This window comes from Oxyura jamaicensis, chromosome 9 (genome assembly GCF_011077185.1).
Source record: "Oxyura jamaicensis isolate SHBP4307 breed ruddy duck chromosome 9, BPBGC_Ojam_1.0, whole genome shotgun sequence".
Lineage (NCBI taxonomy): Eukaryota > Metazoa > Chordata > Aves > Anseriformes > Anatidae > Oxyura > Oxyura jamaicensis.
In genome coordinates this window covers 24,870,826-24,896,509 of record NC_048901.1, presented here as the reverse complement: position 1 = coordinate 24,896,509, position 25,684 = coordinate 24,870,826, and the positions used below count along the sequence as shown (strand labels likewise).

The 25,684-nt window shown below is 43.4% G+C and overlaps 1 protein-coding gene across 1 annotated transcript in view; it reads left to right on the top strand.

The window, feature by feature from the left end:
- Window positions 1-8: 8 nt before the first annotated feature.
- The window catches only part of ARHGEF26 (Rho guanine nucleotide exchange factor 26), a 49,083-nt gene continuing 23,407 nt past the window's right edge, over window positions 9-25,684 (top strand). The window contains exons 1-6 of the mRNA XM_035334805.1: window positions 9-132; window positions 183-1,289; window positions 2,643-2,682; window positions 4,013-4,158; window positions 9,543-9,599; window positions 13,388-13,548. Of these exons, the coding sequence (XP_035190696.1) occupies window positions 228-1,289; window positions 2,643-2,682; window positions 4,013-4,158; window positions 9,543-9,599; window positions 13,388-13,548 (1,466 nt within the window). The 5' untranslated portion in view covers window positions 9-132; window positions 183-227. The remainder of the gene's footprint in view (window positions 133-182; window positions 1,290-2,642; window positions 2,683-4,012; window positions 4,159-9,542; window positions 9,600-13,387; window positions 13,549-25,684) is intronic.

Sequence of the window (25,684 nt, the reverse complement as noted above, 5' to 3'; positions counted from 1 at the left end):
GCCCCGCCGGCGGGGAGCGCGGCCCCGGGGGTGCGGGCGAGCCGGGGCAGCTTCTGCCCGTGCCGGCCCGTCCCCTCCCTCGCTGGCCCGGCGCCCGCCGTGCGGGGTTGCGGCGGTGTGCCGAGCCGAGCCGTGCCGAGCCGCTTCCCCCCGGGCGAGCTGCGGGGCCCGGCGCGGGGCAGGGCGCGCTGCTTCCGCCTGGAGGCGGCGGCGGCGAGGAGCCGGCGATGGACGGGGGCAGCGAGGCCGAGCTCGGCGGCAGCAGCGCGGCGCCGCTGTGGAAGAGGAGGGCGACGCCGCGGCAGCACGCCCGGAGCAAGCCCCGGCCGCAGTCGTACCAGAGCCCCAGCGGGGTGCTCGTCACCGACTTCCCGGTGGAGGACAGGTGCGCCTTCACCGTCACCCAGCCCGCAGAAACCATCAGCACCCGCCCGGCCGGCGCCGCGCCCCGGAGGGCGCCCCCCTGCTTCGGCTGCGACGCGGGATCGGCGTCCAACGGGACCCTGCGGCCTCCCAGCTGCCCGGCCGCGTGCCCCGAGCAGCCCGCTCGCCTCCCGGCGCTGGTCCCCGCCGGCCCCCTCGGCATCACGGCGAACGGCACGGCCGCCCCGGCGGGCAGGCAGCAGCCGGCTCGCGGCTCCTGGCGGGCCCCCAGCCCGCCGGGCCCCGCACCGGAGCGGGACCGGAGCGCCCCGACCCCCGGCCGGCAGCCCTCGCCCGCTGGAAATGTGCGGTCCCCGACCAACAGCGCGGCCACGCTGCCCTGGCAGCCCAGCCAGCCTTATAAAAACCCCGAGCAAGTGCCAGCGGGGCCCGCCGCCGTTTCCCGGGCGATTTCGCCGGAGCAAGACTTAACTCCTCAGGGCCCGGCCCCCGAGGGCCAGCTCTCGGAGCAGCCGTCCGTCGTCCTGAGCACGAACAGCCCCGCGGCTCTCAAAGTGGGCAAGCAGCAGATCATCCCCAAGAGCTTGGCTTCTGAGATAAAGGTGACGAACAAAAGCAGCAGCCACAATGCAGAGGCGAACAAGAGAGTGCTCAAGGTCCGCAGCATGGTGGAGAGCCTCAGCGTGCCCCTGGTAGCCGACGCCGAGGAGGAGGCCGAGGGTGACCTGGACAGCCCGGGGACGCTGAGACGCGGCTTGCGGTCCACGTCGTACCGGAGAGCCGTGGTGAGCGGCATCGACTTCGACAGCTCTTCCAATTTCAAGAAAAAAAACAGGATGTCTCAGCCGATCCTTAAAGCGGTTGTTGAAGATAAAGAGAAATTTTCTAGCCTGGGGAGGACGAAGGTAAGTTACGTTGACCCGTGGGTGATAGATTGCTTTGTTGTACACTACACGCTAGAACAATGTGCCATCTCTCGTTGTCCATAAATGCTTGTTTTTATTCCCGTTTGTTTTTTTGCCAGCAGCAGCCTTTTTGTAGTCATTGATGAGTCCCACAGATGACTGACGCGTGCTGCTTCCAAAGCGAAGTGGCAGAGAGCGTAGGGACACAGTTCTGTTGAAATCTAGGCAGCTCAAAAATGTGGTAATAGCAGCCTCATGCTTGCATTTCCTGCTGGATTCCCCAGCGCATTTAGGTTCAGTTTCACAATCAAATTGATATTATAAAACCTGTTCCTCAGAAAGTATAAACAGGAAAAAAGAGTCAAATTGAGTTTATTATGTCCTGGCTGTGAGAGAAAATGGACCGACAGGAAAATAAACTTACACCCTATGCTGTCTGAGACATTACTTTAAAAGCACTTAAAAAAGTCAGAGTGTGGTTTTTAAATTGACAGACGCCACTTCGATTATCTTTTTTTGTGGCTTAATTCCAACACCTGCAAGTTACTTGCTTTTTTAAACATCCTGGTAAATTTCCGAAGAGTGTTTTGGAAATGTGTTATAAAGTACTCCAGGCAAAGGGCTAATGCTGTACCGGGTAAAATAATTGTTAGCTTTTTGACAAATTTTAGCCAAATTAAAAAAACACAGGAGCTTTTGTGAAAATGGTGAAATAGCAATAGATCAAATTGTGAACTACTGAGCAAGGAGCTTTTTTGGTATGGGTTTGGTAGTAGGCTTTTATCGGTAACAGCAAGAAGTTGTTTAAAGTAGGATGCTGTGATACTGCCCTGTCTTTACACAAGAAACTCTTTCTGCCAGTAGCACTCTTGAAATTGACTACATAGACCCAGCTTGTTGCACTGAAACAACTGTTTTATTTCAAAGGTTTGTCTTGGTCCCAAAACGTTCATTTGCAAAATGCTTAATGTGGTCGTTTTTTGCAGAGTGTGTGGAAAGCTTTAGACAGCTACTCAGATCCACTCAGATCACCTTAGAGCCTTGCAGCAAAGCCCAGAGACAGCGAATTGAGTTACAAGTTCACTGAGCTCTTGTAAAGTTAGTGTGTGTTATGCTTTCGAAAGCATAAGGACAATAAAACATTCGGGACAAATATATATAAACACGTGCATAGAAAAATCTGTGGTAGCTTTTCAGTTTCTCCGATGAAACAGTTTTCACAAATACTTCTCCAACATAAGAGGTTTATAGATTAGGACCTTTAATTTGGAATAAAGTGGAAGTTCTTGTGATTGTTGATTATTTTGCTTTCTTCTTTTAATGCGTGTATCTCTTTCCTCTTAAATTTATTAGAAGAAAACGCTGAAAGGACAAGGGACATTTGATGGGGAAGGTAAGCCCTTTTCAGTACAGACTTGATGGGATGCTCAGTTACAGCAAAGTGATCTTAAATACCATTTTGCACAATTCTTTAATACTTGGTCAAAGACTACCTTTTTTTTCAGTAAATTGATTATAATATGGAACCATAGATTTAGCACTGGGTATATTTCAATGAATATTTTAATGAATATGGAGTGGCAGGTTACAAATATGTTTTTGTTTGAAGGGTATCTTCTCCAGTTAGACTCCTGTTCCTCTTAAAAGAAATAATTGATGTGTCTATCTCAGCCCTAACAGTTCTATAGAATTACATAGGTAAGGCTTTCTCTCCAGTTGGGTTGTGACTCCTGCCAGGTGTGAGCCAGCTTTTGTGGATCAGCGTAGGAGTTGAGGGTCGTCCCCTGCAGCAGATACCTGAATTATTACTCTCAAAGTTCAAGGGTAATGCAGTATTTTCCCCCGTTTTGTCATAAGCAAAAATGCTGGGACTGCTGGAGTGAATTCCTTGACTCCTTAAAACTTAACTTTTCTTGCTACCTAGCCTTCAAGTTCAGGTGTCAGAGGAACACTGCCCAAGTAGCTGTCCTTTCATGTTATTCATAATTCGGAGCTTTGTCAAGGTTGCTGCTCTTCCCAGTATTTCAGCCCAAAAAACACTTGCTTGGCAGTAAGGCCATGGATTTGTGATGGCAGTTCCGCCATCGTGAGAAATGGGAAGGGTGCGCTCCACGTCTCTGTCTGTGCCGTTGCTGTAACCGACTTAACGCTGGCAGTACTGGAACAGGTGAAAAGCACGTTTCATTCTCAGATTCATTGGCCCCGTGCTTATTCAAAGCAACCTTTGAAGTTCTGACGTGAGATTTCTGAAGTTTGGGCTATTTCGTTCACTTAGTGAAGTGCGAAGAGAGGACTTAAAGCTGACAATAGAAGTAGACGTGTATTGGACTTCCAGTGGCCCTTCCGATTAAAATAGCCAGACCTCCGGATCAGTGACTGCTCTACTGACACGCTTGTTCCGTTCTTAAATTGCTGGCTAATTATGAAACATTGTACAGCAAAGCCAGGAAGAAAAAATTGTTGTCTGTTTTTTCTTGACAAAGGACACATCTGTTCTTAAATTCAGTCAGTGTGGATCTTTTTTGGTAGTGGTACAGTGATCCATTGTTACTGTACTGCACCATTGTCCATCCCAAATCAGATCCTATCTTTGTCTTTGGGAGTTTGGGAACAGCACATTGACGTTTTCGTTTCTTTCATTGTTTAAATGTTACTTAATTTTTTTTTGAAAGCAACTAAGCTAATTTTCTAGCAATTAATAACATACTATTGTTGTTTTATAGAAAATAATGTGTTATATCAGAACTATAAGGAAAAAGCTCTGGAAATAGATTCTGATGAAGAGTCTGAGCCTCGAGAGCAGAAATCAGATGAAAAGATTGTTTTTCACTATAAGCCCCTGAGATCAACGTGGAGTCAGCTGTCAGTTGTGAGTATTAAGTCATAGCACAGCCAGCCAAACGGTATCTGAGACTGTGCTGAAACAAGTCCTTTCACTTGCTACTGGAATTTTCAGCTGGTTTTTAATCTTTTTTTTTTTTTTTTTTTCTTTGCAAAATACAAGGTGGTATGTTCTCTTATCAACACAAGGTATTCTGGATATTCTTTTAGCAACAGATCTGCAACTGCTTAAATGTTACTAATCCAAATCTTGGGCTCTCAGTTTAGCCTTTACTGGGGTTTTGTGTAAGGTAACTCCAGCAGCTTAAAAATGCATAAGTCATGTTTTCTCCATCAGTTTTAGTAGGTGTAGACTCATGGTCCTGCCAGAACTGTTTTCCCTGGTTCCCTGACATCTCCCGTTTTCATTTGCTGGCACAAGTGTTTGTAGGCTCACGTGGCCATGCAGCAGGCTGGTTAGGGAATCTGATTTGAAATTAACAAGAAAAAAAGTCAATACAGTTTACAGTGAAATTAAATAGAACTATGAAATGCAAAGGAATCTGGATTTCATAATCTTAGGCTTTCAGATACATTTTTTTTTTTAAATATGTGCTGGATGGAATAATCAAGCACACCTCTTTAGTTTGCATATTCAGTTTAAGACTTTTTACTTTCCACAGTCCCCAGAAATGGGGGCTTAGGTCTTGCCTGATAACGGTGGCAGCCACGGCAGTGCAGGTCCTTAGAAAAGCTGGGACTTAGGCTAATGTGGATCTGGCTGTTCTGAATGAGGCACTACCAGAAAGCCTTAATGGTTAGGTTTAACTGCTAACAGTGTGTAAACTTGGAGTGGAATATGTGCTTTATGGTTCCTTGCAATAAGCTGGGAGTGGTAGGGGCCAAACCTTAAGTAACATTTAGTCATTTTTTTGTTCTTCTTTTGGCTAAACTTATTTCATAAGAACAACATGAAAGTCCTGATCAGTTATTGGTCTTTGTTTTACATACAAGACTATAAAATCAACTTTCTCAATTGCGTTGCTTGCTAAGACACAAATTTAGCGATTCTTTTAAAAAACAAAACAAGCAAGAAAACACCATAATTCACTAAAAAGGTGAATTCTGTTAAAAGCTGTAATTAGTCACGAACAAGTTTCTGCTGAACTGCTCTCAGTTGCTACAAGCCAACTCTAAACTGATTGACTGCATATATGTAATGGAAAGCATTTAAAAAAGCTATTCAGATGGTAGTATTCTGCTATTATAGCAAAGCCTATTTAGCACATGCAGGGGGTTTTTCCTAGTAGCATTGTTAAACAAAGTAGCATTCAGCTCTTTCAGGCATTACTGTGATCTTGCTGGCATCCCTGCTGCTAAGCTGGAAAATCCATGATACTAAGCGATAATTCTGCAAGCTTTCCTAGTATGCGTAATTTTGAGACCAAAGAAAGAGTAAAAATTCTGTGTTTCTGTGATTAATTTTTTCTTTTGATCATTTCTGTGGTTTCTGGGGATGGCCATAAATTAATTTTTTTAACTTGTAGAACGTAGAACCTCTCATCTCTATATATGACATAGGAAGGGATTGTTATCGTACCGCATGATCACCTAAATATTTGACAGTCGGGGCCATTAGCTGTGTATACTCTAATAAATGAGTAATGCTGAATAAGATCTGCAGGCTATTTTAGACTGTTTAGAAGAGCTGTCTGAGAGATGTTGACAGTCTCACAGTTCAAGGTATTGAAATATGAATACCTCATTGATTCAATAACTATGAAGAAGCCAAGACAATGTGGTTTTAAAAATACTTGCTTTGAATTTTCTTTCAACAAATTGAGTATTTGAAATGTAGTTAATTTTGCTTAATACTGCAAAAAAGTTTGTTTCTAATGAAGTCAAATTTGTATTCTTCTGCCTTCTAGGCAAACTAGCAGTTAAATGCTCAAGAGCTGGAAAGAATAATATTCAGTAATAATAATTGTGAAAACAGTAATTTGTCTTGAGACCAAAGCAGTATAGACTGTTTCAGTAAGAGAACCATTGGTGTGTCATGCTTACAGTTACATGAACCAGACTTCTTCTTTCCCATTTTGAATGTGGCAAACTTGTTTAGTGTCCTTACTTGATTTACAAGGCTCGAAGTGGGAAGTATGTGGGAAAAGGTAGTGCACTGTGAAAATAGTGTGGGAACCTGCAGGTCTCACGGCGTCTCCGCTTACAGCTCTCTGGAGAAGTTGTGTGTTGTCATCGCATGTTAAACGTGAGTGCTGAATTGTAGCTGGAGGTTAGCTGGGGAATGCCCAAGTATTGGGTTTCAACGTATGGTAGGGAAGAAGCGTGGCGGGTTTATGGTGCTTGTTAGTGAATACGCTAAGAAATCGGGGGGAAGGACAACAAAATGACTCCACCATCTCTGCCGGTGGTTTCTTGGGCTGCCCGGGCCTGACAGCTGCTGCAGCTCCAACTAGGCTTGCTACTGGGGGGGGGGGGGGGAGGGACTGTGAAGCCTTCGTGTACGGAGTTGTCAAAGCCTTTAGACTATATACAGACACCTGTGAAAGTAAGATTGAGCTTCTCAAAGAGCATTTAAGGACTGAAGTAGGGTGCTGTTTAAACCCAGTTCCTTTCAAATTGCTCTCTTGACCCCTCTTCCTCTTTAGATTCCTGCAGCGGATCAGGCAGCAGGCAGGGGCTGAGCAGGCGACCAGTTTAAGGGCCAGCTCATCTGCTGTCTCTGCGCCTTCCAGCTTCCATCTGTTCATTTAAAATTTTAATTTGGGAAGAATAAACTATTTCCAAAATAGATCCCAAAAGCATCTTGCAGTGTGTTGTTGGAATTCACTGCAGATCACACACGCTGGTACTGCCCTGTGTGTCACGTTAAATGTATTTGCTTCCCAACAACTGCAGCAGTCTGTTTGGGATAACAACGGGATGTCCTTTGCATGCAGAGGGTGAGGGGGTTGATTAGGCTGGAAGGGGTGTTGTCTTGGGATCAGCTGTCCCGGGCTGTGGCTGCTCAGGTTCCGAGTACGTCCACAAGCTGCTTCAGGGGCTTCCACCACATCTGCCTGGACTCAGAGTGTAAATAAATGCCTGTCCTGCCAGGTGCTTACCTCTGAGCCTGGAGAGCATGGTGCATGTTTGCTTTTCATGGTGACTGTCCGTGCTGCTCAGGTTCTCACAAATACTCATCATATTGTATTTCATTTTCTGATCTTTTTTTTCCCTGGTGTACAACAAGTATAACTGAGATTTTTCTCCGTTGCTCAAAAAGCTGCTGCAGGTTGCTTTTCTGAGCCACTCTGTGACCTTTCCACGGCTGCCTCTCCTCTGTGGTATCGAACAAAACTACGTGTTTTTACTGTCAAGGATCTTCAGGGCTCCTTTGTCCTTCAGTATCAAAAGGCTTATGTTCATTTTGGTTTATGGTGTAGCCACAGTAGCATATTTCTAAAGTATTTATTGTGAGTTCTTTTTTCCCCTCTGTGTAGCTATTTCTTATTCTAGAGGAAGTTCTTGTACGTAACTGCAGAGTTAACCCCTCGTTCTTTTCTTCATTTCTTCCTTCTTGCCATAGCTCAGTCAGTCATGTCTGAGCCTCTGGAAGAAATCTGTCCAGCCTGATAGGGAGGCAGCAGTAGTAGCTGGAGTGTTGTCCCTCAGAGTTTGTTTTTTTCTTGCTATCTTCTTAGCTTATGTTAAGTCATTGTGGCATGGCATCACGAATGTGATTTTTTTTTAGTCTTTCAGCTAATACGACTTGGACACCTTAAAAATAGGAATTGATTTTTTTTTCTTAGAGTATGCCAAAAGCAGTCCCTGTATTTGGGCCTCCGTTTTGGAAGCTTTGCAGTTAATTCAGCGCATAAGCTAGAGCCGTTTGCTTCTACAACACATTTATATGTGCACCTTGAATGCATGCACACATGTACGACTAGATGATAATCACAAACACAGCTTAGGCTTTTGGAACATAAGTTTAGCAGTTGCCACATTGTTCTCACTGGAAATTTACAATTGCTCTATTAACAGGAAGCACTGTAATCTCTTGGATATCTTCATAGGTATTTCCTGTGTCAGCATATTTTTAGAAAAGTCCTCCATGGCATCCAAAAAAGACATTTTACTTCCTCATCAGTGCTTTAAAGCTTCCAGGCTGTTGACTGAAAGGTAGTTTAGTAGTTAGTCAGCTAACTAGTTCTGGCTTGGTATTCAGAAGTGTATGCTCGTGGTGAGCATGGGAACCTGTAACATTCAGAAGAACAATTGCTCAAACACATTGGGATATTTACATTTTCTTTGTAAGAATATATTGCCAAGCAACGTGCCTGCAAACTGGAGCGCAGCACCCTTAATGTTATGCCATCTTACTGCGGAGCCGGATATCCAGGTTTGTGGTGGCTGGTATGCAAGAATAAAATTAAAAAATCATCTGTCCTTTAAAATCCAAGGAGCGAGTGGAGTAAGAAGCAGCAGCTGTTAATGATAGTACGTCAGGAGCTTTTGGAGAAATCCAAAAGGGAAACGGGAGAATGGAAGCCCATCCGCTAAGTTTGAGCGCCTGAGTTCCCTGGCCTGTGCCACGCTGCTGCTCCACGCGTGGTGCTGTGCCACGGCCTCTTCCCCCCCGCCTGGTTGGGGTCAGTCCTCTAGGAAACGCACAGAGCCGGTCCCTCCTGGGTGTTTGGCCTCCCGTGTTTTTTAATGTTCTGCTAAATGGTGTGATGCATTCGATTCACCCTGGGAAGGGACGAACCAGCTCAGCTCAGGCTGGTGTTGGTGACGGTCCTGTGCTGGGGCAAACATCTGGGCTGATGTGGTCGTAGGATGCAGAGGGAGGAGAAACATCATCGTAGGGCTGGGGATGGTAAAAACACAGAGGTATTTACTCGGGACTTTGCATATCTCTTTAGAGTGAAGATGGAGCTTCTCCAGAATAAATCTTGGTCAGCAAATTGCCTGCCTAAAAAGACCTTTAGGTGTGTTTGGTATACAAATTAAGATGCTATGATGTTTCAGGCCAACCAGAAAAAAAAAACCTTATGATAAATGTTTATCAATCAAGACATATGTCTTAAAAGGAGAAAACAATTTTCAGGCTTCAGTGTGTGTGAAATCCAGGAAGGCTGTGCAGGGTGGCAGCGATTCAGCTGTGAAAGCTGTTGCTGTAGTAGTTCTCTGTGTGTCCTGTAGTAGTTTTTAATAACTTTTTTGTTCTTTGGATAAACATTATAAGCATCCAGCTGTTAAAAAAAATATTTCTGATGGTTCATTGTTGTCTTCAGAAGTGGACGGATTTTTTATCTGAATTTTTAGTGCAGTACTTAAAATGTAGTTTCTTAGTGCAGCGTTTTAATAGTTCTCCATGTCTGGGTTTGTTTTCTACAAAATGTGTTAAAAACTATTATTATTATTATTTTTTAGGTGAAAAAGAATGGATTATCGGAAACAATCAGCCAGGAAGAAAGAAAAAGACAAGAGGTACTCTCTTGAAGTAACACATTCTTTTTTTGTTGATAACTTCTTTTCCATTGTTAACTTTCTGTTTCGTCACACACATGCCTGATTTAATACTCGGTATTTGTTCGTAAGGGGGCAAGTTCAACACACTGCTCCTGTCCTAGGGTGAAGCATGCTGTCTTCTCAGGGAGAATAAAGAAATGAAACCTGTCTCTTGCTGATGTGCACAGATCCCTGCTGCATGTCTCCTGCCAACGCCTGCAGGTCTTGCTGGAGTGTTTCCTGGGTACGCTCACTGCAGCAGGTGTAGCCTGGCTGATACTCAGCATACTCAGTAGTAGCAGACAGAAGCAACCATGTTCTGTGCTGGACTGGGAAGGTGTGAAATTAAACCTGCATTCACAGAGGGTAGGAGGTGGCAGATAAAACAACTTTTTGCAGTGCCCTTTATTTGTAACTAACCCTGTCAACAATTCTGAACGTGAGCAGTGTGCACCTAGTGTAACCAATGTATTTCTTTCGCACTGAAATGAAGTAGGAGCATCCGTGCTGTCAACCATACAGAAAGCAGCAGCAATTACTGATACAGTTATCTTTTCTCTCTGTCCCTTTCTGTCTCTGTCTGTCTCTGTTTCTTTTTTGCACCTTTTGTCCTCTTTATCTGCTTTCCCCTCTTTCCTTACTTACAGGGGCTATGTCACAATGAATGAGAGGTGTTGAAAAGAATAGCCTGACCTAGCCAGCTATTAGATACCTGCATTTCTTGAGGTATGTCCTTTAATAGGGGGAAAAAAAGGCGGTGTTTTTTTTTTTCTTAGTTTTTGCTGTGTTTTGTTTTTTAATAGCAGTGCTGTAGAATTACCTGCCATGGTAATTTGCTCCAAAATTTTCTTCAGGACATACCTCAGTGAATGTAGCCAGATGAGATCCGACTGGGGTTTTCCATGAATCATAGAATCACAGAATGGTTTGGGTTGGAAGGGACCTTAATGGTCATCCAGTCCCACCCCCCTGCCACAGGCAGGGACACCTCCCACCAGCCCAGGTTGCCCAAAGCCCCATCCAGCCTTGAGCACTGCCAGGGATGGGGCAATGGGGCACCCACAGCTCCTCTGGGCAGCCTCTGCAGTGCCTCACCGCCCTGGGTCGTTCACAGGCATGTGTATTGCAAGCCTCAAATACTAATCCAGCTGTGACCTACAGCTCTGATGTTCAGACCTGAAATACACATGTATTGCATTTACGTGATGAGACAGTAGGGGGTTGTTTGTTTGTAGTAATCCTACATTTTCTTGACTGTCTTCTGCTTCGGGGGGCTATCGGCTGTGCAGCAGTTCAGGCTATGTGTTCTGCTTTTCTGTCTCCTCCTGCTGGAAAGCTTTGAAACACAAGGCATTTATTTCAGTCATATCCTTTAGAAGCCTTCAGTCAACATTTCCTGGAGCCATATTTACATCTCTTCAAAGAAAACAAGTTCTTTAGATGCCTTTTAAATATGAGGTCTGTAATGTTACCAGAAAGGTTTTCAGCTTGGCATTTTTTTTATTTGAATATTAGAGGCCCATCCTTTCAGAGAGAACCTGAAGAAATATTCTAATATTCTTAGGACTTAGTTGTGCTATAGTGTTTTTGCTTTATTTCTTCTAAATTGCCTTTTATCAATTATTTTATTATCCCTTTGAATTGCTTTTCAGTCTTGCATTATTTTTGCTATCATAATATATTGTCACTGCAGAAAAATGTATTTGTTTATACCTCGGTTAAACGTCAATGTCCTGCATTCGTAGGCATCCCATCTTTCACCAGACATTACTGACTTGGATCTCTGCATCTCTCACCTAAAGAAAGTGCATCATATAAGTCGAGTGATGTGAACTGAAATAATTTTCAGTGGATACTCCAGTTTCCTTGCAAGCTGGAAACTCTAACCCTATGCACGTGTACAAACTCCAGCGTGCTTCTGGTCTCTTAAGTTCTGTAGAGTGTCCATCCGAATTCAAGTGTCTGCTTGTGCTGATAAAAACCAAGTTAACCACAACATGATTCCGTGTGTCACTCAGGGACGCTGTTAGCAAGCAGCTGGTAAATACCACCACAGCCTCTGCTTGTGGTGCGGTTATGTATGTCAAAGCCGAGATCGTTTCTTAATCCTTTTTTATCCTCTGAAATGTTTGGGTCACGGGTAAGAGGATATCCTCTCCCATCGTAGGACATCGGAAGAAAATGTCCCATTTATTTCTGACTGTGCTAATGACTTTCTGTCACCAAACTGGACGGAGTCGATGAGGGCCCTCAGTAGAAGCATAAACAAAGCCCCTCCAAAAAACAATGGGAGTCTGTATGTTCTTCCTGTGTTGAAAGCTGCCTGGATGGGAAGCGGTTAGTCAAAGCACTGCCCCGCTCTCGAGGCAAATCCTCTCTCTGTGGGCACAGCAGAGAGAAGCATGAGAGGCAGATGGGATTATTCAGGAGGACTAATGGCCTTCAGCATGCCTGTGGTTTCTTGGGGTTTTATACCTGACTGGGGGAGATCAGGGTTTCTCTAGAGCACGTGCATCAGACACCCAAGTGATCTCCTCTTGTAGGCTGTCACCTGCAGGCACTCTGCCCTCCTCCGTAGAGCCGTGGGCATTATTGTTAGGTACTCAGATCTGCAGTCGTGCATCCAGAGTACTTACTTCTCCTGTGGTTTAGGGATGCTTGGAGAAGTTAATTGCAAGTTAGCAATGAAATTATACGTGCACGTAATATTGGGAGCAAAGTTGTATTGTCTCTGTGGATGGTGTTTTGTGTTAGTAACATGTAGTGGTGATGATGAAATGTGGCTTGGTGGAGCTCATGACAAAAGTGGTCTTGGAGTTTTATTTATTTAATTTTTCCACCTGTATGTACAAGAACTCCAGCAGACTAACAGCAAATCAAGGTAAAAGATGCCTAAAAGCTGGAGGGGTTTCTACATCAGAGGATAAAATTTCCCCTGGAACATGTGGATGTCCAAGTCCAGTAGTCCACTAGAAGTTTGCTTTGTGTGCCAGCCAGCTGATGGAAGTTACGGTGCCTTTGGTTCTTAAGTGGTGGGGTGATAAACCGGAGAGCAAGTTGTCAGGGGGAGGTGAGGGGAAGTGCTGGAGGTCTGCCCCTTGGCCTTAGCTGCCTGGTGTCTGGTCACTAATCACTGAAGCGGATGGAGGCTGCCACCCCTCCTGTCTGCTCAGCCTCCAGGCTCCTATCCCAGCCTCGGTATCTCAGCTTCTTGTATGCCTGCTCCTAACTTCATGGGTTAAAAGTCACCAAGGTATTAGTGTTGGTAGATGACTGAAACGGGAATTTTGCAAAGGGATTTGCTTTTCTGCAGATGCTTGGGGAAGGAAGTACATTTTGAAGTAAATAACTTTTCAGCTTCTCTTTTAAGAGAGCAAAAGCTGATTCTGACTGGTGAGCAGTAGTATTACGATTTGAAGCTTCCAGGCAGACCACAGAAATGGACATGTGTTTGTAAATTTAAAACGAAACAAACTCATGGCTATGAATAGGGAGCGATCACAGCTGGTGTTAAGTTGTTGTCCTCAAAGAGTTTGCAGTTGCAATGAAGTCTTTTCAATACACACTTTTTTTCAAGTGTGAAATCATTAGTTTCCAAAGGTAAATGATAAAACTCATGGAAATGAAAGCTTGCATTACAATTTCTAGCTTATATCCAATAACTTCTCTTTGCGTCCCTCCTCCACATTTTCCTTAAAACAAACCAAACAAAAACCTACCCCACCTGGTCAATAGTAAGTCTTTTCTTTCACCCTTCCACTCTGCAGGCAATATTTGAAGTGATATCTTCTGAGCATTCGTACTTGCTGAGCCTGGAGATTCTGATCCGGATGTTTAAAAATTCCAGAGAACTGAGCCTCACGATGACCAAAACGGAGAGCCATCACCTGTTCTCCAATATTACGGATGTTTACGAAGCAAGTAAAAAGTAAGTGTAGAAATACCAAAACATTTTATTAAGTATACCTGACGATTACTACTAGTAGTCAGAACTTCTTTCAAGCAAGTAATAAAATGTAGTATACAAAATTGTGTTTTTTCTGTTATCGCAAAATGGAGCAACAGCCACAAGGTTGAAATGTCAGTAAAAAGCATATGCCTAGCAATTTAAGAATGAGAAGTCAAATGTTACACTTGTTGAATATTCAGAATCTTAGGCTTTCTATAGGCTATAATTGAATTAGAATGGAATTTGGTTCTCTGTGCTTTGAGAGCACTGTAATCTATGTGCTGCACAGTGCTAAGAATTTCCTTGACATAACGCAAAAGCCAAGGTTTTGATTTTACTAACCATAGGTTCTGGTTTTGTGATATGATTAGGTCTCTGTTTATTTGGATTATATTTTCCTGTTATACCTGACAGCTCCTTGGATAGCAGAGCTTTGAGTGCTATTTATGATGTGTGGTAGTATTTGCAGGCTCAGGCAGTGCCTCCCCTACGCTCTTGTTCAGAGAGTCATATTGCTCTTATTTGGAAAAATGTAGCTTTTCTTATTAGAATACTCTCTATTTTTAAAGTTGAGCACTTTTTTGTTCTTGTTTTTGTTTGTTTTCTGGCTGTACTGGTTTAGTAAGGAGAGCTTACAGGTAGGCTGAACTAGAGATGTCCACTTAACATGATAATAGGTGAAGATAAAAATGAGTTTCATATTTGAATCTCAGATGCTTTTAAATTGGTAACCATCTCTTCCAAAACTGTCAAGCTAGTTTGAAGAAGTAAAACACAACGGTGAGCATGCACCTGAGTTTGACAGACTGACAGACACACCTTGCTCCCGTGTTCGAGCTCTCATTACATGAGATAGATGTGGTGTTAATCTATCTGAAAATCAGTAGGGATGGAGAGAACAGGTGTATTTCAGTAGGAGTAAGCATCCTTCACATCCGAACAGTTCCAAAGCTGGATGCTGATACATGAAGCAGTTGTACTTGGTCTCTACGGTCTATGAAATGAAGCTTACTCTGCCCCTATTAAGCTGTTAACAATTGAGCAAGAGTTGCATACTTGCCCTTAGGAACTGACTTGCCAGTGTTTAACTTAATCAGTTGAATCACTGTTTGCTTTCTCCCGAGTACTCGATGTGCAGCATACTGTGCGACTTTGGTATCTCTTATGTAAACAGCATCGGCGTTCTGCTGTTTATGAACAGTGCTGCGCATGCCATAGCACCTGGCAGCGGAGACTGGTGTTTCTTTTCGAAGGAAACATGTCTTATGCTCAGATCTGCTCTGTGGTTTGTTTGTTTTTTAATTTCTTCAGTGTGAAGTCAATAATGAGAGAAATCGATACGCTACAAATGGGGCCTAATGAAAAGGAAATGTTGACAGATCTTGCACAACACAAATGCGGAGAAGCCTCTTTTGTTATCACTGATTATTGCTGGGATCGTTTAATATTTCCTGTGCATGTGTGTGTGCACTCACAGCGTACTTCAGGGTTATGAAAACCTCAAACTCTTCAGAAAGCTGTTTAATGAGGTTTAGCTTAGTTATCATTTGCTTGGTGCCTTGGTGTGATCAACAGCAATACTGGAAGTTGAATTCCTATGGCCTACATAACTAAAAAATAAAAATATTCTTGCTTGTTTTCTTCCACCTCATACCAGTTTGAAGTAAAGCATGAGGCTAAAGGATGCACTTGGCCTAGTTAAGATATTGTTTGGTCTTCATGGCATTGTACGACCTGAAACATGCCTTGCTTTGTCTCTATGGAACAAAAAATACCAGCCTCTTTTCAGAAATGGGGCTCGGGCTTGGATAAGGAATCTGTCAGGCTAGGAATATTTCTGGAGTCAGTCTTTTCCACCTTTTCATCTTTCTTTCATCCCTTTTGTTTCCTTCTTGTAGAAATCATGAACTTCTGAACTCTTTTAGCATTAAACCTGCATTTAGGGAGTCTAATGTGTTGTGTGAAGCGCAAACCTAAGGTAGGAGCTGCACAACGGGCGTACATTTGGAGTGACCGGGTATCCCTACGTTCCTTTTGACTTCTTTTCCTGTTGAGGCCTTCAGACAGAGGCTGGGTATTTTCCCAGCTAGTAATTCCCAGCCCAGGACGGAGAGTTACATGATGGCGGTGTTGTACAAGTTACCCAAGTCCTTATTTTCAAGGAATAATACTTTTTAAAGGCATCTGTTTACGAGACATGTGACTTTTAAAAGTAAAGTATCACGAACCCATTTTTTGCTAGACTAATACTGATGTTACATCCACATCACGTCTTAGGGGGTAATTGCCATCTTTTTGGATAGCTTAATAGAAACCAAACGTTAATGAGCCTGGAGACTTAGCTGCTCCTTTGGGATGGTTCGAAAACACAGTTGAACAAATTAGTATAATTATGTATGCGAATAGGTATTTGTTTTTTCCTGTGTTTTCAGTGAACAAGCCTTCAAACCCATTAAACCTACTTTTAAATTGCTCACTTAAAATATTTAAAGCAGAGGTGGAGGGGATAGCAGTATTTTTAGGGGAATTCTTTAAAACCCTTTTGATTAATAGTCTTCAAAGCCAGTGAGAGGGGAAAAAAGAACGGAAAATACCACACTAGCCTAACATAATCTTATCCTTTTTTGTCTGGGAAGCGCAGTGGCTTAAGAACTTTTTCTTGTGTAGCTTGGAGTAAAAACAGAATTCGTAACTCCTTTTTAAACTTAAATGAAAGCATATTTTGTTTCCTGAATTATGCAATACTGTTAAGCTATAACAAAATTTTGTGCTCACTTCACGCAGCTTCATTTGTGTAAATAGTGCAAGCGGCTTTCAAACAAAAGCCTCTCTATCAATAAATGCCTCCAAGCTAACTGCCACTTCTCATTTTCAAGCTCTTCTAAGGTAGCAAAACTCATCCTTTTGTTACAAAAGTGTCATAAACTTGGACGTTTGTCACATTACATGTGCTGTGTTTTAAGCAGCCTTTAGCTTTCTTAAAAAGACAAAATAGCTCTGAGGGCATGGGTGTAGTTATCAGTGGATTTGGTTGCTCGGACAAAAGTTTAGGTAGCTGAAGAGCCTGAACTGATAAAAATGCCATCTTCAGTCACAACTGCTTAGAAGTTGTATCTAGGAACTTTGACTCAGAACAAGTTTGGTGGATGCTCTCCAGAAATGCCAAGATAGGCTCGTAGTGCATGGCAAGGCCGTTTCTAACGGAACAAAGCTGCCTTTGTTAGAAGCTGAATACAGACAGTAAGGACGGTCTCTGCTTTCGGGAAGGTCACTGGAATGTTTCTGACAGTGGGTCTGAAAAGCCCGTGCAGCTTACATCGTGTTTGTGTATTAATACATCCTGAAAGGTGGCTTCAGGAAGCCCTTAATTGTGTATTTGCCTTTAAGTGTAGTGTGGGAGCTCGTAACTGATAGAGCACAGAAATCACACGAGTGGCATCCAGAGCCAGTGAGAGCTGTTAAATTGAGATGGGAACTGGTCGGTATGACAGAGGTCAGCTTATTCAGAAGTAAAAGCTTGTGTAGTCTGAGCATGCTGCACGATCCATCTCACGAGTCAGAAAAACTCTCCAGTCTCAATACGTGCTGCAAAAGAGGTCAGTTTCCCAGGAGCGTGCCTTGGGAGAGGGGAGTTGCAGGGAGATGAGAGCAATGTCTTGGAGAACAATTGGTCTGACGGGCCAAATCAGCAAATTTATAGGCGGAGGGAGAGCTTAGCTTTGTGTTTCATTCTCTGCCATTAGGCTAGCGAAAGGCGAAAAACTTAGGGAATATCAAAAGGTTAGCATTAGCAGAAAAAAGCAAGAACAAAGCACATTTGGACAGGTTCAGACTGTTCAGACTGTGTGTCTTGATTCCAATAGAGAAGCCTGTGTGGGTTTGTGAGGTCGCTTAACACCTCATCTGAGCATCTTAACTCTGTGTGGGCATGTCAGGATCCAGGTAAGCTTTTTCATATCACTTTTCTGTAAATTAGCATTATGTTTCACCTCTTTCAGGCATCTTGATGTGTAGTGTCCCTTCATCTTTCCCCGTGGGATAACATGGTCCTAGTCTGCATTTAAGATGTCTGCATTGAGTCAACTAACCAGGCATTATAAGCTTTGCTTAGAGAGAATGCAGAATTTTGTTACTTGGCTTCTTTGTGAGATTGGGGGCAAAAAATGGAAACACTAAGGGTAGACCCTGGGTGGAACAGACAAACTGTAATGTGCAGAAGACGAGGCATTTCACTGACCCCCAGCAGGTGCTGGTGATCACTGAGACCGTATGGCACACTTGACTTTTTCAACATGCAGAGCACTGCTAAGTTGATGAATTGTGATTTTTGCCTTTCTCCCAGCCTTGTGCTGCTGATGGGGATGTTTTTGATTGTCAGGAGACTCCAAGGAGTCCAGAGGACATACTGTAGAGCAGTGAGTCCAAAATACCATTTGTTTTTCTCTAAATTTCAGTTGCTGACAGAACACGTTCAGGCATTTGTGTCATATTGATGGCCTGGGACAGTTCGTTTATTTTTGCATTTCCTCGGGTTGCCTCCCTCATGGTTCAGACATCAGCGCTAATTGCTGAACTCTTCAGCTTTAATATCTAGGGCTTATTTGTTTGGAGAGTTCTTTCTGCAGCTGAGAAAACTCACTGGGTTGACCTGTGCTGTGGTTCTTTGCAAACGGCTAGCGGAGCAGGAAAACAGTAACTTGAACGTAGTATGTAGCTGGTGCCTGGATGCCTGACCCAGGGATTTTTCTTTTATAAAGTAGCTTAATTATTTGAGACAGGATTAGATAGAGGATTTTGATATTTGGGAACTGCCAGTCTGGACAGAATCATATTCCCCTCAGCTTGGATGAACAGAACTTGAGAGAGAATCCTCTTTTAAATGAGTTTAGAAATTTTTATACATATATATATATAAAATAACACGTTAGTAAATATCTAGCAATTACCTATGCAAAAAGTGCCTTGAGGAAAATATCTGTTTTTCCAGAAACTATGAAATGCCTGTGTGTTCAAATTGCTCACTTTTAAAGGAATACCCCAATTTCACAGATGCCATCCATCACCTTCATCATGTGTCTAAACCGTGGCCAGCTGCTGCCAGATGTAGGAGAACAAAACGATAGCAAGGTAGTTGTGCAGCGGCTGCCACGGGGGCTGGAGAGTGGTGACGCTGCCCTCCCGACTGTGTTCCAGTATGCTCTTCCTCCTGCTTCCAAATTGCCCTTGTTGGTGACCCTGACTTCGATCAAAGCTTCCCTCTCAGTGGCTCTGACGTGGCACCTGCAGTAATAGTTGTGACCCACGTAAGGAGGCATTTTTTGGCTGGTACCTATGGAAAACTTCCTCAGCCCAAGATACTTACTGTTGATAGTGATCTCTGCAGGGGTTGCCAATGGGGTGGGTAATGTCCACTCTTAAAACAGTGGAAAATAAGTGTTATATATTACATAGCATTTTACTCTAATATTGGTTTAGAATGAAAAAGATAAATGAAGTGCTTTTCAGTATATTCCCTTGTGTCCTCTGTAAAATCCCTTTCAAGCTGCCTATTGCAGTCTCTGGTTCAGATATCTCTGTGAAATAATGCAGCTAAAAGTAAAGAAAACTGAATGTCTTCGAGGTTCCCTTCTGTCTGTGTGTCCTCTGTGAAATTCAATGTAGTTCTCGTGTTAGATTGCACGGTTTCTCTGCTGGCAGCCTGATCTTTGCCTTCACAGGTGCTGTGAAAGGTGGTTTCTGAAGGGGCCTCCTGAGGGTCTGCGGTAACGCCGTATGGCTCACGAGTGTTGGTGCTGTTTGCTTTTAACAGAAGCTGCCCTTGTGCGTGGCGTTTGCCGTCGTGTATCGTACTGGTGAACTGAGCCTGGGCATTAAGTCAGTTATAAAGACCAGATGGGACTAGAAGCCAGAATAAACTTGAGTTTTCTCTCAGATGGATTGTGAGGTATCTTCAAGAAACGCCAACATAAGGCTTATGCTGCCTTTGGCTGTGTGCTTTTTGTTCTTTTTTTTTCCAGTGCTGCATAAATCAAATTTAATTGTTAGTTGCATAAAATTTGTATTCACTCAAAATCTGGTATATCCCAGAGGGAATTTGTGATGTCATTTAAATGCTGACAACGTAGTTGTTTTTCTGTTTCTTTCTAGCATCCTGCCTCCGTGGTATTTTACCCAACAAATCTTGAAATGCTTATGGAGCTTTGCATAGACACAGCTTAATCCCTTTAAAATGGTAATAGTTGGTGCAATACTTTAAGAAGACCTTCAGATCATTTCAGTGATTGTGTTTGCTCATTTTGATAGTTAAAGTGCAGATGTGTAGCAGGATTTTGTTTATTAAAAAAAAATAAAAATGAAGGCAGCTGATTTGCCTATGTTTTCCATATGCTTGGAGCTACCACCTCCTGCTTTGCTCAGAGTAGGCTCTTCAGGGGATTGTTTCTGAATGACTGCATACTGAAGCAGTACATTAAGTATCTTGTTTGGGTTTTAGGGTTTTTTATTTGGCAGTGTAGATGTACCCTGTGTTTATCATCTTTTTACCACGTGATAAGAGACCACCACTTGCCAAGGTCAAGAGTAAGAGATGAAAGATGATAATCCCCTCACCATTTGCCAAGATCAGGGTAAGAGCTGAAAGTCCCCTCGTTACAAACTCCAGTACTGACTGAAGGATAGAGGGAGCCTGTTCTTGTAATGAGTTTTATTCATGAGCTTTCCAGAGTAAATCAGGGTGTTTTTTCAATGCATTCTTCACCCTGCCTCTCCCTGCCCCATCTTCCCCAAAATAACGTGATTCCAGCTGCTCGAGCATTTGCATGTCCAAGGAAGGAATTGAGCGGTCCTGCTCAGCCCTCCTCTGCAGCAGGGTTGGGTTCACCGGGAAAGGCGAAGACCCAGGCTGCACCTGTAACCACTCACCCGCTCCCTGGGTTACTTCGCGTTTTCTTTTAAGGTCTGTGCAGTCTCTCCCATGTGATACTGTCCCTGGTTCTTTTTTTTTGTCATCCGCAATAGGTGATTCTGCTTTAATATGTCAACTAAATTGCCATATCATCTCAACTGCATGATTTTGTGTGCAGTTCTATTGATTTGTTGTTGTGGTGGCTAAAGCTTGATGTTATTAACAGTGTTGGTCAGATGAAAGGTAATTCAATTTCTTTTTTGTCTTTATGAAAGCAGTCAGTATTCTTGAATAGTGACCATTAAAATCTTACTTTATTTTAACTCTTTAAACAGAATTTTATTATTATTTTTTTTACCTATCTGCACTTCATTTCAAAACTTCATCTGAGCTCTGTCCTCTCTGTATTCCTCATGTGTTCTGCTGCAAAAATTATTTTGATGAATTAATTGACCTTGTATCCCTTTCTGAAAAATCTGTCTTTGAAGAACCATACTGTCAATTTATCTTCCCTGTGGAAATGCAGCACAGATGGTATGTAACTCAGTGTCACAGAGTTTTAAAGGGAGAGGTTCACTGTAAGGTCCCCTTGGAACTTTTCCTATTGTAATTAAATTACTTGTCAGAACTCTTCTGACAGTCTGTTGTCTAGGACTTTGTGTCCAGTTTTTCTTCTGTTTCTATCATTAAGTACTTATGGAGATACTTTTTTCTTATTTCTCCTGCTGAGGTTCTCAGCCTAAGAACTGATACTTCTCTACCTCATGCCCATTTAATGACTTTTAACATAAACACTATAGCTTCTTTTCATAAAAGGAAAAAAAAAAAAAAAAAAAAAACAGCCCACAACACACAATCCAAACCTTCCCTCCCTCCACCAGTGACCTAGGATAGTTTGTGTTCTCTAGCAACTGAAAGTTTTGGCGTCTAATAAAAAACACCTTATTTTGAGATGGCATTTGTGGTGATGTATCTGAAAGAGCATGGTAGGAACAAAAAAGTTAGGAAAGATCTGTGGCAGCAGGCATCACCAGATCTATGGCAGGAAGCTTCCATCTACCATAATATTTCTTTGTACTGAAACCCATCACTGTATTATGTGAACATATTCTCCGTTAAAAAAAAAAAAAAAAAAGTGCCAGCAGCAGCATTCCTGGTTGAATTCTTGTAACCTCTGGCTCTTCTTTTGTGGCCTAAGCTCTGCATAGGGAGTTATTTATGTGAATATTTGTGTTTAAAGACAGTTGTTGTGTAGAGCAGCAGTACTTAAAATTTTAAAGTCTTCCAGCTGTAACCAAACCCTCTTTATCCAGTCAGTGGTTATGCAGCCTTTCCTGCAGAGCATCACTGCCCCACGCATGTGAGCCTCGCTACCTGCACAGATCCTCTCCACCTGTGTTGCTGGGTCCCGCAGGGCTTGTGCTGGTAGCAGCTTATGAATCTTGCTCTGATTTTCAGATTTGCTATTGCTGAAGGAAGCACAGAAGAAGATAACTAGTTATCTGCATAATTTTGGTAGTGAAGTTTACCTTCAACAGGTATTTGAGCTTGACCTCTGCTTTCCTTATAGAAAGACTGATAAGGAACAAAGAAGCAGGCTGTTAGTTGGGGCTGGGAAAGAAGTAGTGACTCCAGTGGTCAGCCTGGTTTCAGGGAACTGCCGTCTCCCTTTTTGTGTACGAAGAATGCTTAACTTTGAAAAGGCACCAAGTTGTTAGTAAGCCTCGAAATAGCCGTGTTTGGCAAGCCTGTCAAAGCAGGAGGATGTATGCGTGTTCCCTTGGCTCCTCTCATGCCTCGTCGGGTCAGTGTGCTTTGTTTAGATGAGGCTTTAAAGCTCTGCAGTCTTTTATGGGACTAAATTGGCCAGATGAAAGCCTTCGTTGCAGATGGATGAGTTCTGTGGCGTTGCTCCCCACAGATGTGGATGCCTGAGGTTGGTCTGTGCAGTGACTCTACCTGGAAAGCCTTGGCTGCTGCAGCGTGGTGCCACATGTCAGCTGCAGCTTCTCCTGGGGCTGGCTCAACGTGACGATGATGGATGCAGACATTTATCCCTACTTTTTATAGGAAGAGCAGCTTTATGTGCAGGAGTATCAAAACCTGCAACTGTCTTCCTCCCATTAAGCACTCATGATAGTTTGCAGCTGTGGGAAATTTCACCTGCTGCTGTGCAGGGAAGTGGCTGGTGCTCTGAGGGCGTGAAGACAAGGCCAAGGCGAGCTGGCAGGGCAGCCTTGTGTGCCGGGCCTCGCTGGCTGCGCCCCGCTGCTGGCCTTGGCCTCTGCTGTGGCCGGCACCGCTGCTCCCAAGCAGTGCCTGCGTGGTGCTGAGAGCCGCTGGGGCACTGCCTGGCACCACGCACCACAGACCCACTCCTCTCTGTCAGCTCTGAGCCCGTCACCAGCTCGGCACGGGTGCCCTTGTGAGGAACGTAAACCTGGGAACGTTCGCAGCCTCCCTCCGGTGCAGGCCAATGCCACGCTCCAGGCAGGAGGGCGGCCGGGCCGATGGGGAGATGACAGTGACAGATCCCAGACCTTCCTCTGGAGAGTGTCCTGGGCACTCCCTACATCACCGTCACCTCCAGGCTGTGGTGGAGTTCCCTGGCTGAGGCACTTCCCTCCAGACTAAGCAGCAGTTAATTTATGATTCTGCATGGTTGATGTTTTTATATTAACAAATGTTTCTTCCCAAATTTAAGGATTGGTTAGCTTGCTTGCTTTTGGCAACAGAGGCAGTAGTTGTGAGTACTGGTGGCTGGATGTTGTCCAGCTGAGGATCGCCGGTGACAACCCAGGTGCTGAGAGCCCAGGGATCGCCCGCCCGGTCCCTCTTCTCTGCTCTCCAGGGCCTTTGCTCGCGGTGTGTGTTAGCATTGCCATTTTAGCAAGTGTTACATGGGAACAGCTTCGTTCCTGTGGTTAGGAAGTTTCACAAAAAGACATAAATTCTTTGTTTGTGACATCAAAGAAATCATTTTGTTCTGTGGTAAATGAGCGGCTGACTCTTCAGGCCCAGGGCCATGCCGATACACGCTGCTGCTTCTGAGGACAGGGAGCCTGACTTTGTCCAGCATGGGAAAAGTTTTTAAAATGAAGACTCCTGTTGTGATGTCTTCATAATTTATCAAAAAGATTTACATTTCTACTGCCACAGCGTGTCCTTTGTGGGCTCATTTGTCAGTGGGTATTAATTGGTTGAATCAAGAATTGTTTTTGTTTTAAATGTATACCATTGAACTAGATGCTATGAGCACTTCACTGCTATCTCAGGAATCTCCCTATGACAGAATACATGGACAGGGTTGCCATGGTGTTTTTATTGCTCTGGACTTCTGCCAGAATACTGTAAATAATTGAAAAGGCAAGTGGATTACCATCAGTACAGTTACTCATGGGTAGGCCTGCTGCAAGTTGTTCGCTTGCCGCAGAATGAAAAATAGGCTGGCAGGATCTTTTCATTGTTGTTCGGCTTTTTAGGTGCTTGGTGGATATTGCCTGATAAAAGGCATTTTTGTGGGCTATTAGCTTCACAGTGTCTAGAGTTTATAAATACATGTGTATATACGTACTGTTTTCCATTATGTAGGTTGCAGCAATCCCACAAACTGATTCATTTCAAACACCTGTGGATGCAGTCCCTCACTTTAATTACTCTTTTTTCAGCCATTTTGTTTCTAAAGGCTGTGATTCAGCATGAAAACGCTATGGAAATAAGGATGTAATTTTTACATTTTTTGCTATTCAAAATTCTTTTCTCAAAATAATTAATCTGTGATGTAAATGTTAAGCATCTGTCCCTGATGAGAAGATCCACATTTGCAGAGGCAAAAATTGGAACTTTTTATTACCATTACCAGAAATTCTTTGAAATTGATCATTGTTTTTGAAATTGATCATTGCTCCTCTCTAAGTGGAAGAAGAGGAATTGCACTTTGATTTCACTCCAATGGCTTTTTTTCTGTTAGTGGACAGTGACGTGTCAGGGTAAAAGCAGTCTCCCTAGACTTCAGCAAGGTATGGAGGCCCTGCAGCGGGACGTGGACGGGGTGAGTTACAAAGGCGAACTATGTGGAATAATAGGCAGTCCTGTGCTTACACTGCTGTGCTCACAGCTGAATTAACTAGGGTTTTTAAGGAAGTTGTGGATACCTGGCACTGCTTTCATCTCTGCCTATGAGTAGGAAAAGCTAGCTTAAGAAAACTGCCTGAGCAAGTATTAGGATGTTGCTCCACGTGATGATCACCAGCTTGTTCACATCTGCTGGAAGACATGGGCAGAACCTTACCTCAAGCCTCCAGAACGCCGAGGGGGAAGCTCCTGTCATAGGGATGGGACAAGCTCCAGTACTGGTGTGTGCCTCAGTGTTTCTAGATCTTGAACTAGAAAAAGAAACAAACAGGAAACTTATTACATCTGTATTTCTAAATTTGGCACGTAGTCTTCAGGAGAGGAAGAGTTTGAGGGTATTTCAAATTGGACATTTCTTCTAAACAACACGGGCAGGATGGAGGAAATCGTTTTCTCTCTGGTTCTGTTTAACTTTCGCTTAATTGGATTAACCTTAACCAGAAAAGTTCCGTATTTAACAAAAACAAATGCTTGAAATAGATTTTTCTGGTCCTAAGCAAAAAAATACAAATAAAAATCACATAGCACAACGAATTTGTAGTTGGTTAAATTGACACTAAATTGTTCAGTACAAATCTTTATGACAGAATCAGTCCTAAAATTTTAAGTAAAAAGTTTTACGACGTGTCTGTTTTCCCATATTTGGATGCCCAAAAAGATGAGCTTTGAATCAAGCTTCTATGCACGATGTCCAGAGTTAATATTTCTTGTAATGTGTTCGGGGGGGGCGGGGGTGGAGGGGGGTTGATGAGACTTGGCTACGCTGCTTCTCTCTGTCCTGTTTTCCTTTTTCTTTTTTTTTTTTTATTGTCTCCTACTGTGCAAGATTTGTACTGTTTCCTAAAATGACTGTGACTGATGTCATTGATGAAGAGCCAGATAAATTTTAAAAGAGTAGTTTCTTGATCCAGTGTGGTAAAACACTTTGTCAGTGTGCCGTGCATACAGGAGGAAGAAATGCTGTATTTCCTGAGCAAAGTAAAGCTGGCAGTGTGCAAAGAAATTCTTCCAGCTCTAAACATGTCTGAGCAGAGTGGAAATGAATTCCAGTCGTCTGCAGCTCATGGTGGTCAGCTG